The sequence below is a fragment of the Diabrotica virgifera genome, chromosome 1 (genome assembly GCF_917563875.1).
Source record: "Diabrotica virgifera virgifera chromosome 1, PGI_DIABVI_V3a".
NCBI classification, from domain to species: domain Eukaryota; kingdom Metazoa; phylum Arthropoda; class Insecta; order Coleoptera; family Chrysomelidae; genus Diabrotica; species Diabrotica virgifera.
The window spans coordinates 293370072-293387184 of record NC_065443.1 but is presented as its reverse complement, the minus strand read 5'-3'; the positions used below and the strand labels follow the sequence as shown (position 1 = coordinate 293387184).

The 17113-nt window shown below is 31.3% G+C and overlaps 2 protein-coding genes and 1 long non-coding RNA gene across 5 annotated transcripts in view; 2 read left to right on the top strand and 1 right to left on the bottom strand.

Moving 5' to 3' along the window:
• The first annotated feature begins 218 nt into the window (after window positions 1-218).
• On the top strand, window positions 219-1676 carry LOC126878489 (uncharacterized). Its single transcript, XM_050641242.1, has one exon. The coding sequence runs from the start codon at window positions 219-221 to the stop codon at window positions 1674-1676; it is 1458 nt and encodes a 485-aa protein (XP_050497199.1).
• Window positions 1677-7403: 5727 nt separating this feature from the next.
• LOC126885297 (uncharacterized) lies at window positions 7404-12172 on the top strand. The gene is made up of 2 exons (XR_007698375.1): window positions 7404-8533; window positions 11574-12172. It is a non-coding gene; the product is annotated as an uncharacterized LOC126885297 (long non-coding RNA).
• An 810-nt stretch (window positions 12173-12982) lies between these two features.
• LOC126885282 (zinc finger protein 345-like) overlaps window positions 12983-17113 on the bottom strand; it is a 44944-nt gene continuing 40813 nt past the window's right edge. Inside the window, exon 3 of one of the 3 annotated variants that reach the window (XM_050651790.1) lies at window positions 12983-14393. In XM_050651790.1, coding sequence (XP_050507747.1) covers window positions 14291-14393 — 103 coding nt within the window. In that variant the 3' untranslated portion in view covers window positions 12983-14290. Of the gene's footprint in view, window positions 14448-17113 lie in introns of all 3 variants that reach the window. The other 2 variants (XM_050651794.1, XM_050651805.1) reach the window with 2 other exon arrangements.

Sequence of the window (17113 nt, the reverse complement as noted above, 5' to 3'; positions counted from 1 at the left end):
GACTTAATTTTTTAGATCGCCAAGACTTGCGAAATATAACCAGGGACTTTTCTTTAAAAGAATATGTCCAGCTACATCAGAATGATGTCATAAGTATTCGTTTATGGGTTGAACGATTAAAATTTCTAAAAGGTGAATTTTCAATTATATTTTATAAAGAGCAAGGCTCAGACGATCTGCCTAATATATTCAACACAACTGATTTTGCTTTAATATTTATGACTAAATTTCAAGAAAAACAATTGAAACTATTTGGTTCAGATAAAATATGTGTGGACTCAACGCATGGAACAACAGGCTATGATTTTCTGTTAACAACACTTATGGTTGTTGATGAATTTGGAGAAGGGGTGCCTACTGCTTTCTTGCTTTCAAACAGGGCGGACACCAATGTCTTAACATATTTTTTTAATTCTATTAAAGAACAAACTGGTGACATAAAATGTAACGTGTTTATGTCTGATGATGCTCCAGAATTTTTTAATGCATGGACAAATATTATGAGCAAACCAGAGAACCACCTCCTTTGTGCTTGGCACATTGATAGAAATTGGCGTAAGAACTTAAATAAAATTAAAGGTGATCAAGCGATGAAGGCAAAAGTATATAAGTACTTGCGTTTGTTGTTACAGTCAACTGATCCTGCCGATTTTGAAGATATGCTAAATTTTGTATTATCGGAATTACTTGCTTGTGAGGAAACTGCGGCATTTGGACAATATTTCAAAACTTACTATGCAGGTCGTTGTAATTTATGGGCATATTGTTACAGAAAAGGACTAGGAATTAACACAAACATGTACTTAGAAGCATTGCATCGAACACTGAAACATGTCTATTTTCAAGGAAAAAAAAATAAAAGGGTAGACACTTGTTTGTATGCTCTTTTAAATTTAGTACGTGATATAGTAATAAAAAAATTGAAGAAAAAGGTTAAAGGTAATAATTCATACAGAATGAACTTGATAAAGAAAGCACATGTAAGAAGTCAAGATATTAAATTTAAAGACATCTGCAAAATAGATGAAAACAACTATAAAATAAAATCAATTCAAAATAATACTGAGTATCACGTTCAAAAGGTAGATGAGTGTTTAAAAATAAATAAAAGTTGTCATATTTTTTGCAGCGAATGTAAGACTTGTATCCATGAATTTACCTGTACTTGCGTGGATTTTTTTATCAAAAGTAATTTCTGCAAACACATACATGCCGTCATTAGAAATAATTTCCAGCCATTGAAACCCATTCAAAAAACTGAGACAGAAACTGATGGTATTATCCAAACTGTGGTAAATGAAAATATCATTAAAAAAGGAGATTGTGAAAACCAAGATCTTAAAGTTAAGCTGGATATAATGTATGAATTAATTTCTTCAAAAAAATTAACTTCTGATGTTAAATTGAAAGTTGGAAAAATGATGGACAATATACTAAGTTTGATTGGAAACGAAACTAAGACATTAAAAGATGTTTACAATGAGCCTGGCAATAAGAAGTATGAAAAACAAGTGAGGTTTGTGAGTACTAAGAAAAAGCAAACTCCAAAATCAGAAGATTTACTTCAAAAGCCAAGCACCTCCGGCATGAAGTCACTTCTAGAAGATTGTGAAAATAAAATCAGAGAAAATGATCACTTGTATACAAAAGAAATAGGGATTTTTATGAATAAATAAAACAAATTCACATATTGTATACCTAATATGTTAGATTTAACTTTAATTAAATATATATCTATCTATCTATCGTGTTGATCTGCTTTATTGTGTTCTTCCGTTATTTGTGGGCAAGTAGTTATTAATAAAATTGTTATAGTAATACCTATTTGAGCATAATCATTTAATTAGGTAATTGATATTTTAAAATTCAACCAAGTAAATTAATTTACAAAGAAAATGTACAGTCCCTGCTCAATTTATTAGACTCACCCTAGAAATATCAGTTATTTTAATTTGAAACACCTTGTCAGAGTATGTTCAAAGTCATACGGAACTGCTGAATGGGTTAAATAACAATTACGTAATAATCATGCTACATAATTAAGTTAAAAATGGTGAAACTTTTTGATTGAATTGCGAAAACTTGACAGATGCAATATAATGGACTAAAAGGCTGCAATGCCTTGAGTTTTTTCAACTTAGTTTTTTGTTAAATTTGTGATTGGTGTTCAATTTTCGTAAAATTTGCAGTGGTGAGTGTTATATTGTTTATATATTAATGTTAGTTTAATTTATTTAGATATTAATATAAATATGTTAATTTCTAAAAGACGGAATATCTTCGATTGGAATTTTTTCATATGGGTGATTGTAAAGATCTTTCTGTTGAGCAAATCTCTTCTGTTACTGCTCTATTAGAAAATATCACATGTTGTCAAAGAGGAATAGCAAAAAAATGTGGTGTATCTTAATCATTAGTTTGAAAGTTGAGTCAAAAACCTAAATAGAAACATTCTGGTTCTATTAATATCTTAAAATAAATTAAACAAATTAAAAACTTACATTAATATAGACATAGAACAATATCAACACTCGCCACTCCAAATTTTACAAAAATTGAACACCAATCACTAGTTAAAACTAAAAAGCTAAAATGGAAAAGTCGAGTCACTGCACACTGTGAGCACATTCTATTGCCATCTGTTAAGTTTTCACAATTCAATAAAAACATTTCACCATTTTTAACTTAATTATGTAAATAGCACCATTATTAAGTGTTATTTCACACATTTAGCAGTTCTGTATCACGTTAAAGGTGCTTGAAATTAAAAAAAACTGATATTTCTAGGGCGAGTCTATTAAATTGAGCAGGGACTGTAAATTCAACATTAATAATACTAACCACGCAAATAATAATAGTGAAAATATTAATTTGTATTTGTATCGTATCTCATTCAAACTTATTTTATATGTTTTGTTTTAAATCCATCAGTTTTTTCAAACGTCAAAGTCAAAGGATAAACAAATGGAATGCTAATTCAGAAATGTCCGCTAGGAGCGTTGTAGTAGGATTCATTCCTCCCGTGACCGGCAAGTGTCCTTGAATGGTTACGAGTCTGCGCAGTAACGAAAACTGTGTTACTGCGCATAATTATTCGCTATCGCGCATGCGCGTAACCATTTAAGAACGGTTGGTGACTGGCTAATATTTATACCTTCCTAATATTTTCAGGGGATTCCCCTATATTTTACTTTAGTGTAAATGAGTAAATTGAGTACTTGAGACTCTTCCAATGATGTTTATGTTATCATCATGGTATGTTATGATTAGGTATGAAAGTATAGATTACAAATATCTGAGGATTTCTTTTTCTTTGCAAAGTAATTTTTAAACAATACAGGGAAGTATTAAGTGAATTTTAATAAAAATGTATTAAAAACACTACTGAAAATTTTTAATGGTAAAAATCGTAAGATTTCGTACCTGATTCGTGTAATCGTGTAAAATAGGAACAAATCGTGTAATTACACGATAATTCGTGTAATATGGCAACCCTGTTTGTATATAAATACATCCATCTTGATTGCGCTGTGCGTGCTGTCTTTAACGTCATGTGTCATGTATGTCACTTTTCTAAAGATGTTCTACCAATGTTGCCACATTTTCAAAAAACAGATATTCAAGGTAAAAAATAGTGGCTATACCCCGTTTTTAAACCAGGAGGAGTTTTAAACCAAAAGACATATTCACACCTAATAATCTCACTAGAAAATTTATATTATACTAATACGTCGCTAAAGAGTGTCTAAAAATAAATCAGTAATTTCGTAATCAATATATTCACTCCATCGTATTATGGTTTATTTTTTAACCAGGAGGAGTAAACTAAAAAGACAGATTCACACCCAAGAAAGTCACTAGAAAAATAACCAAATACATCTTCTTTTTTGGTTGATCATGTCCAGAGCCGCCGCCAACAGTTTGGCCACCCGCGTGCAATTCCAATATGCCGCCCCCTCTTCAACTATATGATTATTTAGACTGGCCTTTCAGAAAGTCCCTTAGTTTTTAGCATTACATAAGGGTGTGAAAATTTGATAATGATAATTTGCAATATACTATTTTTTGTTTTTTATCGTTTTGCTTAAAAAGATAAATAAATAAAAAAGAAATACAGCTTTAAAATTTTTATTAAAGGTTTATAGTCTAGCAAATGAACGTGAAATACGGCGATATCGTATAATTTTTAGGGTCAATTCTAATTGCATGAAAATTTGGATTTAGGTTCTACGTATCCTCAAAGTCACCTTCTCGGGGGTGAAAAAAATATGCGTTTAAAATAAGTCCGGAAATGGATAAACTGACTAATTCTAAGTAACTTCTGTTCTATAGAGTTTTTTAACTTAGGTACTAGGTTAACTCAGTTGTACTAGAGTCATTTGCGACTAAAAATATTTATTTTTTAAAGTGTTTAAAAAAAGCTTTATTTTTATGTTTTATAAAAGTTTCTAGCATCAAAACTAAGCGAGATACCTTCAAAATAAAGTTGGCTCCTTTTTTTCGTAAAAAAATCGAGAGAATCTCGCCCTATTTAGCGCCCCAAATTAAATTAATCATTACCGCTTTACAAAGTTTACTTTTTACGCCGCCGGTTCAAAGTGCTTTTGTGAAAGGGTTGTAGTTAAAAGGGTTTGAACTAAAGAGCCATATCTTAACCAATTTTTGTTTTAAGGAAAAACAAAATAAAACTAAATATTTTTTAAATCAAAAACTACATCTTTTTACTCTAAGATTTTTGGAATCACTAATATTTCTTAAGTTATTTTGCAAAAACAATATTTTTCTAAAATTTTAAAAACTTTTTTTAATATAAAACCAATTTTTTTCAAAAATATGCACTTTGAAACGGTAAAACTTACAGATCTTAATAATATAAACAATACACAAAGCGATAAAGTAAATGGTAAAGTGGTAACGATTAATTTCATTTAGGGTGTTAAAGTAAGGAGTAGTCAAAAACTACATATATGTTTACTCTGAGATTTTTCGAATCACTAATACGTTTTAAGTTATTTTGAAAAAACATTTTTCCAAAATTTTAAAAACTTTTTTTACTATAAAACCAATTTATTCAAAAATATGCACTTTGAACCAATGAAACTTACAGATCATAATAATATAAACAATACACATACTAGCCTAACTTTATTTTGAGCGTAACTGGCTTAGTTTCGATGCTAGAAACTAAAAAATAGCAAAAATAAACCTTTTTTAAACGCTTTAAAAAAGTTTTAATGAATTTTCCACGAAAAGTGCTTCATTTTTTGGTTATTTCACGTTAAAATATTCGATTTGGAATTTGAGGAATAAGAACGTCTTCTTCATGAGCTACAAAATTTGCTTTTACGCTTTTACTGGTTCTATAAACTTTACGAATATATTATTTTTTTATACTACATTTTTTCAATAAAATACTTACTAAAAATTTGATGAGCTACAACTTTGCTTTTACTGGGTCTATAGACGTATTGTATTATTTTTAAAACACTCAGCATTCACAATTCACAATCACAAAATATTTTGACTTTTTTAGAAATTTATAATTCACACTCATGCATCTCTTAATCGCACTGATTAATAAGGCGATAAAAAAGTGATCAATAGTAAATGAAATTAAGGCAAATATAATGTTCTTGAAATTTATTAACGATAAGTTAAGTGCCATTTTGCTTATATCGCAGGTTCTGAATACATAGTTTTATTTATACTCAAACGTACGTATTCAGCTGTAGTGAAATCAGATACATTGACAGACTTTTATAAATAAGCTATTACATTTCCAGTTGGTGATTCCAATGACGCTATATTTTGTGTAAAAGAAAAATAGTAATTGCTCTCTGCCGTTCGTTTGGGTTTTGATTTGCCGCCCCCTGGACATGCCGCCCTTGTGCGATGCACCCCTTGCACGCCCGCTTACGGCGGGCCTGATCATGTCGGCCCTCAACGGTAATTCATAAATTTTATATTATATTAATACCTCGCTGAAGAGTTCTAAAAACAACTGCTTTTTATATCAAATCAGACTAAAAATCTAAAAATTAAAGAAATAACACAGAAAACACAAAAAATCGCCAATATAACTGAATTAACCTATGAAATGCCAAAAGTGTCAAAACTTGATAAATGTCATTAGTGTCAAAATTTTATAACAGTGGAGTAAACTTGCCTGCGGTTAGACCAATTACAAACAAGCATTATAGCGCGGTAAATTTGAATCACTCCTCTTGGTTTAAAAACAAACTAGTTTATTTTTTAAGTTCGTGATTATCTTTCCATCGCTGTCCTTAAGTACTCCCATGCGGCTTTTCGTTTGAATCGTAATTGGGCATAATTAGGTAAGTCAAAATATTAGTTTTTAATATTTTATTTATGCATTATTAATATAAAACACTAAAATGCCTTATCGATACATTTACAAAATGTCTTGATTAATTTAGTTTATTAAAGAATCATACCTATACTAAAATCGCAATAAAGATGCACTAGAAATAAACAAACCACGACACGTTTAATTTTCCGAGGAGCACTCCCGAATCATGATGATTTACATGAACTTTGTAAATCATGAGTTTACAATGTACAATTTTATTTGGGATTTAAAATATACAATTGTATATACATTGTAAATCATGTTTTGCATCTTTATTGTGATTTTAGTACAGTTAATATTTTCTTGGAGGATGTGTTTTATGAAGGCACGTTTTATTTTTCTGTTTACAATTCAACCTCCATCCAGAAATAAAATTAATGTGCAATTTAGCTTTTTAAAATATACAACTTTCGACATGACAAGGTAAAAGGAAGAGGAGAAAGAAAATGAGTGTGTTCACAAAGAGGGGATGGCATAAGAAAGAAAATGAAGAAATAAGATTTGCTATTAAAATTTAACTACACAAAGTAAAAAATTTTTGTAGGTTTTTTAGAATACCTATATATTTTTGTTCAAAAACAAGAAAATCCAAGAGAAATGATGAGGTATAAAGGTATAAGTCGAAATTATTATTTCAAAAGATGTCCGTAAAAGAGTCAGTTTAACTTTAAAACGCAAGGACATACCTACACTACAGAAAGCAGAGTATCCTTTTCCAAAAGTTTTTGTTTCCAAAAAACCGTTTATAACTTTAAAAGTCCATAGGCTGTCCTAGTTGAGCGATTTCAATTTTTCAAAATGCGTTTGAAAGCTAAAGCCTCTCTAATGTAAAAAAAATCGACTATTTATAGTATAAAGTTTTTCTGGGCAAATATGAAGCCTTGTAAGTTATGATTAAGGAGCCGAAAAATATAAAGGAAAAACTCAATTTATTTTTTGCACTTTATTTCCGATTACTATTTTTTAAAAAATAAACATTAAATTTTCAATTTCTATCTAGTCAAATACTCAAAGCATTAACAGTGGTGGACCCACAACAGGTTGATTAAAAATAAAAAATTAATCCGCATCCGCATTCATATTTTGGTTTTACAATAATTGGTTGTGTGACTTAGCATCTTCTACAATTTTTTTTGCTTATGGTTACCCATTCTCTGACTCCCATCTTCTTAAGGTCGTCTACTATCTGCTTCTCCCATTTAGTTTTTGGTCTTCCTCGTGGTCTGCCTGATACAGGTCTCCATTTGGAAATTTTCTTGATAATGGTTTCTGGATTTCTCCTTTCTATATGTCCGATTTTTAGATATATAAATGTAAAATGATATCGGCATGGCTCGCAGTAAAATAGATGTACATAAGAATGAAAAGGCACCGATTTCTGACTATTGATCTGAATCAATACTGTCCCAGGCAACCAAGTGACGTCAATAACGTCGAGGAAACGTCAGTGTTTGGTTGAATATATACACGTGTTTGAACATTACGTCGTGAAAACATCTTTTGTAGGTGATTTTAAATACGTAAGATTGATGACGTTAAAATACCTTTAAAAACACGTTTTCATTTCAGACAGCCTAAGTCTGACGTCACGAAATTGGGAGGAGCTTACTTGTCAAAAGTTACAAAACAAAGGTTATGTTTGAGTTTGTATTTGTATCATCGTTTCATTTCATTGTCGTCGTATTTTGCGTATTTTGGATTCATTTGGATTTTGTTTGCTGTTTTTTTGTCTATTTTTTAAATCTTTTGTTTGTCATTTGTGAACTTTATAAACTTACCACAATGCAAAGTGATTATTTAATGAAATTATTATTGGAACCTCCAGATCTTGGAGAAAGGTACGCGAAACAATTTTTATTTACTGTTCATTTTTCCCTGATATTTATCAATAATGATGAATTTTGCAAGCAATAACATTATTTCTTTTATTGTTTTAGATATTCATTGAAGCTGAAAATAATTGGACATTTAGATATTCCACCAATTACTATTATAATGCTATTATAGATATTTATACATATCTGGTGGAGTCTCACAGTTACTACTTTAGACAGCAGATGAAAGCATACAAAAGCCTTCAGGCACATAAGAGCCTTTACAACTGCATTCGTTTTGAAAGTTGGAGTAAAAATTGTTAATGATTTCTATATTATTGTTGGAAAGGTATGCCTTTATTTTATTTATTCACCATTAAGAAATATATAGATAACAGTATTAGTGTCTTTTGGATAAATTGGTTTTAAATATTAGATTAATTTACGTTTATATATCTGTATGAAACCAGACATACAGTCGAAAAAATGAAAGAATAGGGCTTTTCATTCACAGTCATTTGTTTCGAGCTTCTGTCGTATGTTGTATAATCTGTATATAATATTTGTATACACAGATTATGCAACATATGACAGAAGCTCGAAACAAATGACAATCGATGAAAAGCCCTATATATAGCGCTTTTCATCGATTGTCATTTGTTTCGAGCTTCTGTCATGTGTCACATAATATTAATATATCCACGTCATATGTCTTTGGTTTGTATCATTGGCAATACCAATAACGTATGACGTAGATATATTAATATTATGTGACACATGACAGAAGCTCGAAACAAATGACTGTGAATGAAAAGCCCTATACCCATGAAACGATCACATCAATCACATATTTTGTATTTGCTGTTTTTGTTTCCATAAATAACAAACGAGAGAGATAGATTATTAATAATCTGAATAATATGTGACTGATGTGATCGTTCATGGGTATTCTTTCATTTTTCCGACTGTATTGTCGTCCTAATTTGTAAACTCCATATTTCTCTGAAAATGAGTTATTACTGCCATTTATTTGAAAAAATCCCTACTCGTTTAAAAAAGAATGCACATGCATATTTTTACCAGAAGAGTAAATAGTGACATCTTCGTATACACCGTATCTCCCTTGCGGCAAATTTAGTACGAAAATATGTATATATATATATTCGTATGAACTTTACACATTGCTAAAACATACAATAGATTGTAAGAATATAAATGAAAACATCAAAGGCGGATATTGCTACTGTGGAGCCATTCCATTGCCTCAGGAGTTAGTTCGTGGATTTCGATTAAGCTTCCTTCGAATCGTGTGGCTGGACATTCTTGTGTAATGTGGTGGACTGTTTGTTCAGCAGCATTGCATTTGTCACATAGCGGGCTGTCTGCGATACCCCATTGGTTAAGTGATTTATTGCACACTCCATGACCTGCCCTGATTCGGTTCAGATTACATTATTCTCGACGCGGAAGAGAGAAACCGTTGAGTTTGACTGTGGGATTTCCTATTAGGTGTGCATTGTTCACTTCTTCGTTCCATTCGCTTATCCAATGCTCATCGATTGTGAAATTTTTTGGAAGATTTTTTGCTGTTCTTGTTGGCGGGTTTCGAGATCTCAGCCGCAATTGGCCCTGGTTTAACTGATCTATGTCGGTATTTATTGGCAATGAGGGATTCTTTTGACATTTCTGGTATAGTGATTTAAGGGCAGCTAACCGTCGTGTTTTGGTTGGTGCAATGTTGCTTAGAACTGGAAGCCACTGAGTTGGTGTGCTTTTTATGGTCCCCGTAATATACCTCATTGTCTGATTTAGTTGTGTGTCTAGGACGTTAGTATGGTGACTGTTTAGCCAGACTGGAGCACAATATTCGGCTGTTGAATAGACTAATGCAAGAGCGCTTGTCCTGATTGTGTCTGCATTGGCTCCCCAAGAGGTGTTTGCAAGCTTGTGAATGATATTATTGCGAGTTTTTACTTTAGCTGCAGTTTTATGTAAGTGTTCCTTGAAAGTTAGAGTACGATCCAATGTTACACCGAGATATTTTGGATTTGGGTTATGTTTTAGGGTAACCCCTTCGCTTTCTATGTTTAGTCTGTAGTTCACTTCCCGGTTATTTAGATGGAAGGCAGTAACTTCTGTTTTTGTGGGATTTGGCTGAAGGCCCCATTTTTTAAAATATGTGTTAATAGTATGTAAGTCGCTTTCTAGGATAGCTTGGGCGTTCTCGATGTTTCTTTCTTGTATGCCTAAAGCCATGTCATCTGCATAAATAAACTTGCGTGAGATTGTAGTGGGAGCGTCTGAGGTGTAAATGTTAAACAGGAGCGGCGATAGAACCGATCCTTGGGGTAACCCATTCTGTAAACTTCTGTATTTACTAGTTTTCCCATTAACGCTAACTTGGAATAATCTGTCACACTGCATTTGATTTATTAGCTTATTATTAAACGAAAAAAAAACGAAAATATGTAACTCCCCAGTTACACACAACTGACCTCATTGTTTAGAAAGTGATATTTTCAAGAAAAAGTTGGTGGTAAATAATATTAAATACTCATTAAACAACATTATACAAATGTTAGTGATATGTGTATCTATAAAATATTCCATTTTAGCATCCTATCTTTTAAAATGGGAGATACGTAGTATTCACAATAGTCATATTTAGAGAAATAGTTTTTTGTGATTTTTGTAGTTTCTTGAAAATTTGTATAAATGTAGTTACGCAGTTTACAGATTAGGTCGACGACATGTAATTGCTATGATAGAAAAGAGAATAATAAACAGTCGTGATTGTTTGTTCTAAAATTATATTATTGGGACCGTGCAAGTTCGGCAAAGCGACCTCTATTTCTACGCTCTGTACTTTTATTCGCACTTTTAATTATATTGGCCAATTATATTAGTCCTGGTTGCTGGATAATTGTCAATACCATAGTCCAAAAAAATAATAAGAAGAAAAAATAAGATGCAGGTTATGTTTAGCAAACGTAAACAATTGTATGTAGTAAATAAAATCAGTTATTAAAATGCAGTACTGCAAGCAAAATACAATTAATTAAATTTACTTTTATATAATAATTGTATATCATATCAATATTGTGGAGCAATATATAATTTTTCTGCGTCAATGACAGAAGGTATGAAATATACGTCAATTTGACAATTTCAATTGACAATATGAATTATTTAAGATAGTTGCAATATTTCTACGCGACTCGCGCACGGTCGTTTCTCGTTTCCCTTTCCAAGTACTTGCACACCGCGAATATGAATGTCTGATTTTAAAATATTCTCAATCATTGTAAAGGACGCAAATACTCTAATAAAAATAAATTTTTATAGTTGCATATAGTAAGCATTCCCACAAAGATAAAATATTTTTTTAGGTGAAGCATTCTCAAAAAGCTAACGCTAAACCACTAGATGCTTGGGTGATAGCCAGTTCCAATGGCATAGCAAATGCACATTGTATGTGTATGGCCGGTAATAGTGAAGTTTGCAGCCATATTGCAGCAATCTTATTTGCAGCTGAGTATGCCCACAGCAAGACAGAAGAAGAAGAACCCAAAGTACAGATGTACAGATGTTACAGCTATGTACATGGTTTGGAGATAGCAACATATGCATTCTCTGATGAAAAACTAATAAATTTTGAAACTGTTGGGTCAGAGTGCTTGTTGCACTCTCTAAACGAACTGAAATATAAGACGGCTTTGGCTTCATGTTGCAGCGATATGAAAATGGTTATTCATTCCTAACTATAATGTACTTCATCATGAGTATCTATGTATTAGTCTTTTAAGTGTGTATTATCAGATATCACATGTAAATTGTTTTATCATTTTAATTTGGTCATTGCAGTTCCTTAATCAAAAAATATATTTTTCAGGTGTCTGTAGATCTTTTTGTATGCAAAAATATGTAATAATTATTTGGAATCAAATTGAGGATTATAAGAGTATGGAAATATATGTGAGAACACAGACTATTATAGTTTTGTCCTACTTTTTATCATTCAATCGTTTTCCTTAAAATTTATAAATATAAAGCAGATAGTTTTCATTGAAATTCAATATATTGGGTCTTATTTGTATGTATTCATTTCTGACTAAAGGTACGATTCCGACGACTGCAGGCGGCAACTGCAAACATCAGTTGCAGTTGTCAGCATTACGGACGTTACTACTTTGCACTATTTATTTGTATGAGAGTGATTCCGACATCTGACTACAACTGCTGTCCGGCAGAACGTCAGTTTCTAATAATTATGCAAATTAATAGTGCAAAATAATGACAACTGTAACTGCCGTCTGCAGTCGTTGTCACCATGACAATAATAATTATAATAATTATATATATATATATATATATATATATATATATATATATATATATATATATATATATATATATATAACTTAAATGATTTAAACTTAAATTGTGACTTAATTGTTTAATTTGTTAATAAATGATTTATTAGTTTATACATATGTTGCTTCAGTTTTGACACAGTAAATATAATATAAAAAGTGAAAATTCTATGTTATATATGTTGCATTGAGGATATTGTAATTCTATGCATTTTAACGAACCTTCCATTTGGTTTTACTTAAATGGAAAAATTGAAATACTAACAATGCCCATACAAATAATTGAATGGGTCTACCGAATAACGTTGTAAGCGCCACATGGTTTGTTTTTGAGAAGTCAAAGAAACAGTTTTAATATTGTGATAATGGTGAGTTTATACATTTTAAGGGTTAGTAATACAGATTTTAAATACAAAATACATACTGTATTACTTACCTTTAAAATGTATAAACTCACCATTATCACAATATTAAAACTTTTTCTTTGACTTCTCAAAAACAAACCATGTGGCGCTTACAACGTTATTCGGCGGACCCATTCAATTATTGTGTATTTCTAAAACCATAAAATGAAAAATAAATCTAAAAAACGACGCAAAATAGACGTAAAAACTACGTTTTGTATTATGGGACATATTTACGTGATTTTCGACGTCGAAAAAACGTGATAAACTGACGTCGTTTGGTGATAATTATGACGTTTTTTCAACGTTTTGTAAACGTTATTTGGTTGCCTGGGGTGTAGCCAAGTTTGAGAAAGCAAAATAAACTTGGGACATGATCAATAAAAAGAAATACAACAGGAAGCAACGTAACCAATTTGTAGCAACAATGCTAGAAGGCACTGATTTCCAGAGCATCAACTAATAATATACGACGGAGGAAGTTAAAGCAACCTGGGATAGCATTTTTTTTATTGATCATTTTCCAAATTCATTTTACTTTTTCAAACTTGGCAGATTTTGTTAAATGACAAACTAAGTACAAGGTTTACATACATTCTGAACTGATTCCAGCAAAAAGATAGACTTCTATGGAAAATAAAAAAAAATATTGAAAAAATCCTTTGTAAAAGGTATAAGAACTTTTATTAAAATCCCTTTAAGGGCTACATCACAACATAACGTTTTCGAATTTCTTACAAAATCATCAGCAGTGTTAAAATAAACCTAAAAGTAAGTATAACCGTGTTAATGAATACAAAGTTGAAATTTTGACTAGGGTTAAAGCAAGTTGGCTAAACTTACAGGTTGAATGCTAGCTGAGCTACCAAATGTTATTTTACAAATGAATATTTGTTTGAAATTCCATAGGATTAATATAACTAATATGGAATTATCCTTTAGGTAAGGTACGAACCATCCCATCACGTGGGATGTAAATTGAGTTGTCATCTCTACATTACGACAGTTTAATGGCAACTGAATGAAAGGTAAGTGCTGTTTCTGAAAGGTGTCAAAAACAAACTGACAATGTGACATTGAGGTTTTTTTGTAATTTATCTAGTATTACTCTAGCCAACTTCTATGGAAAATGTTCATTATGGTCTGCTTTTCGACAGATCTCGCAGTAACAATTTTTCAAGAATATTACTTAATGATATCTGTTCCTGTTTTTTGGACAGGGGAAGTAGTATTTTTATCAACGTGGATTTTCTTATGTTTGAACATGTTACTTTGGTTAGCAAAAGATCTCAAACAATATAGCATTCGTAAGGAAATTTTTCAAGAATATTACTTAATGATATCTGTTCCTGTTTTTTGGACAGGGGAAGTAGTATTTTTATCAACGTGGATTTTCTTATGTTTGAACATGTTACTTTGGTTAGCAAAAGATCTCAAACAATATAGCATTCGTAAGGTTTTTCTCCAGTGTGGATTCGCATATGACCTTTTAAGCCGTGCCTCGTTGACATCCTTTTCTCGCACACTTCACATTTAAAACAGTCTTTGTTTTCGTGTAGAAGCACATGCGTCTTTATTGCTGAATTTTCTGAATACTGTTTATAGCAAATCTCTCACTGAAACGGCTTATCTCCAGTATGAACTTGTATGTGCCTATTCAAACCACGCTTTTCTGTGAACTTCTTTTGGCAAATTTCACATTGGAAGCGCTTGTTGTCTGAATGCACAAACAAATGCTGTTTTAAATTACTTGATTTGGCAAACCATTTCGAACATATACTGCATTTAAAACGTTTTTCTCCGGAATGGAGAAGCTTATGTTGATGTAAACTACTTCTAGAACAAAGTTTCTTGAGGCAGATCTCACATTCAAAAGGTTTTTCTGCAGTGTGTACCAACATATGTCGTTTAAGACTATAATTGTGTTTGAACTCTTTTGAGCAAATATCACATTTGAAAGGCTTTTCTTTAGAGTGGACACACATATGTTCAGGGTTGTTTTGTTTTAAACATTTTGTTTTAAACAACTGTTTTAAACATGTTTAAAACACTTAAATTAAACAAGCGTTTTTTTTCATTTTTTTTTGTGAATAATATATAAATATGAAAAAAATCTTATACATATTATTATACAGACTTTGTAACAAATATATTTTTATTTATTAATAATGGGAACACAACAAAAATTGGAAAACTCAAACATTTTGCATACAGGAGTTAATAATTTTCTCAAATTGTTTTAGTCTCATAATAATCTTGTAATCTAAGTCATCAATTTTATCAGCGACGTGATCACTTATAGAATTAAGCTCTTTAAAAATTGAAACCAACTTAGCAGCTTTGACATTGCCTAGCCGGTTACATAGTTTGGAATTGACGAAAGCGTATGATGAGAAGAGTTTTTTTATGTTGTATGACCATAGAACGTCACCATGCCAATGGTTGTACATTAGATGTTTAGAAAATATATATGGATTAAAGGGTACACACTTTGCCTGGTAATTAATAATAAATGGCAATGCTTCTGGATGTGAAGTGAAGTTTCTACATATTCCGTACCAGTTTTTATTTGCTCTTGACTAAATTTATTTCCACTAAAGCGATGAGCAAGCAAACTTGTCAAGAAATGAGTCAGGATCAAAGCCATTTTCATAAGCTCCTCGATTTAATCGTATCATTTACCAAAAATTCGCCATTTGCGTGTTCAGTCTCGAATGCTTCCAGAAGTTCTAGCCATATCTCTGTAGCCTTTCCTTTAGTGCAAGTATTTGTTTGGACTTTGTCCCTGCACTGCAATATACTTTAATTTTTATAAATACCTAGTCTTTGGCATTTGCCTTCAACTTTGTATCATTTACAAGCTTTGTTACATCTTTATCAATACTTATTCTAAAAAATCCACAAGGAAAAAAATGTTTTTCGTGTAGTTTTCTGTATACCATCAATCACAAAATTAGAAAAAAATCCATTGTAAAAGGTATAAAATTTTTTTTATTAAAATCCTTAAAAGGGCTACATCACAACAAAATGTTTTCGATTTTTATAAAATATCATCATCAGTGTTAGATAAACTGGATGCTAGCTGACCCACAAAAGAAAAATATCCGGGTAAAAACCCTTTACATGTAATATAGATGCCTTAAAAGTGCATACTTCAATAAAAAGTCCTGTGATGGTCACATGGCAACCAGGATAATGCCCTGAGGTAATGTATTGAAATTTCCCAACACGTGGGATCCAAATTGAGTTGTTTACATTTCAATGACTTAATGGCAACTGAATGCGAAATGAGTGATGTTTCTGAAAAAAGGGGTTTTTTCAGAAACATCACTCATTTCGCATTCAGTTGCCATTAAGTCATTGAAATGTAAACAACTCAATTTGGATCCCACGTGTTGGGAAATTTCAATACATTACATCAGGGCATTATCCTGGTTGCCATGTGATGTAGCCCTTTTAAGGATTTTAATAAAAAAATTTTTATACCTTTTACAAAGGATTTTTTCCAATTTTTTTAATACTTATTCTATTGTTTAGAGCAAACGTGAAATAATATTGGCCAGTTTTTCAACTAACTTTCTAAGCATTCTGATAAAGTATTCCAACAAACATCCTAATGCAATACAAGAGCAGAATCACCAGCTTCTCGGAATTTTGCGCTAGCAAAATGTACATTTCTGAAATATTTGCAATTTTTTGACACTGTTCTTTATTCCTGACACTTCCATATCGTGGGCAAGTTAGTTCATAATATGGGCTGAACAGCCATAAGTTATTATATGTATCTGTGCTGCCTAATTCCTCAAACAGATCCTTCTCATTTTAAGAAATATGATTTAAACAATGTTTTTTTCTACGTTTTATTTGTTTAAAACACGTAATATAAAAACGAAAAATAAAACATGTTTAAAACAAAAAAAAACCGTTTAAAACAAAAAAAAAACGTTTGTTTTGTATAAAATAAAAAAAAAACATGTTTTTTTCAACCCTGCATATGTTGGTTAAGACGGTATACGATTTTAAACTCTTTTGAACAAACCTCGCACTTGGCAGGCTTGTCTCCCGTGTGACGAAGCATATGCATTCTCAGCCCCTATTTCCGTACAAACTCCTGCAGGCAAATCGTGCATTTGTGTGGTTTTTCCCCAGTAT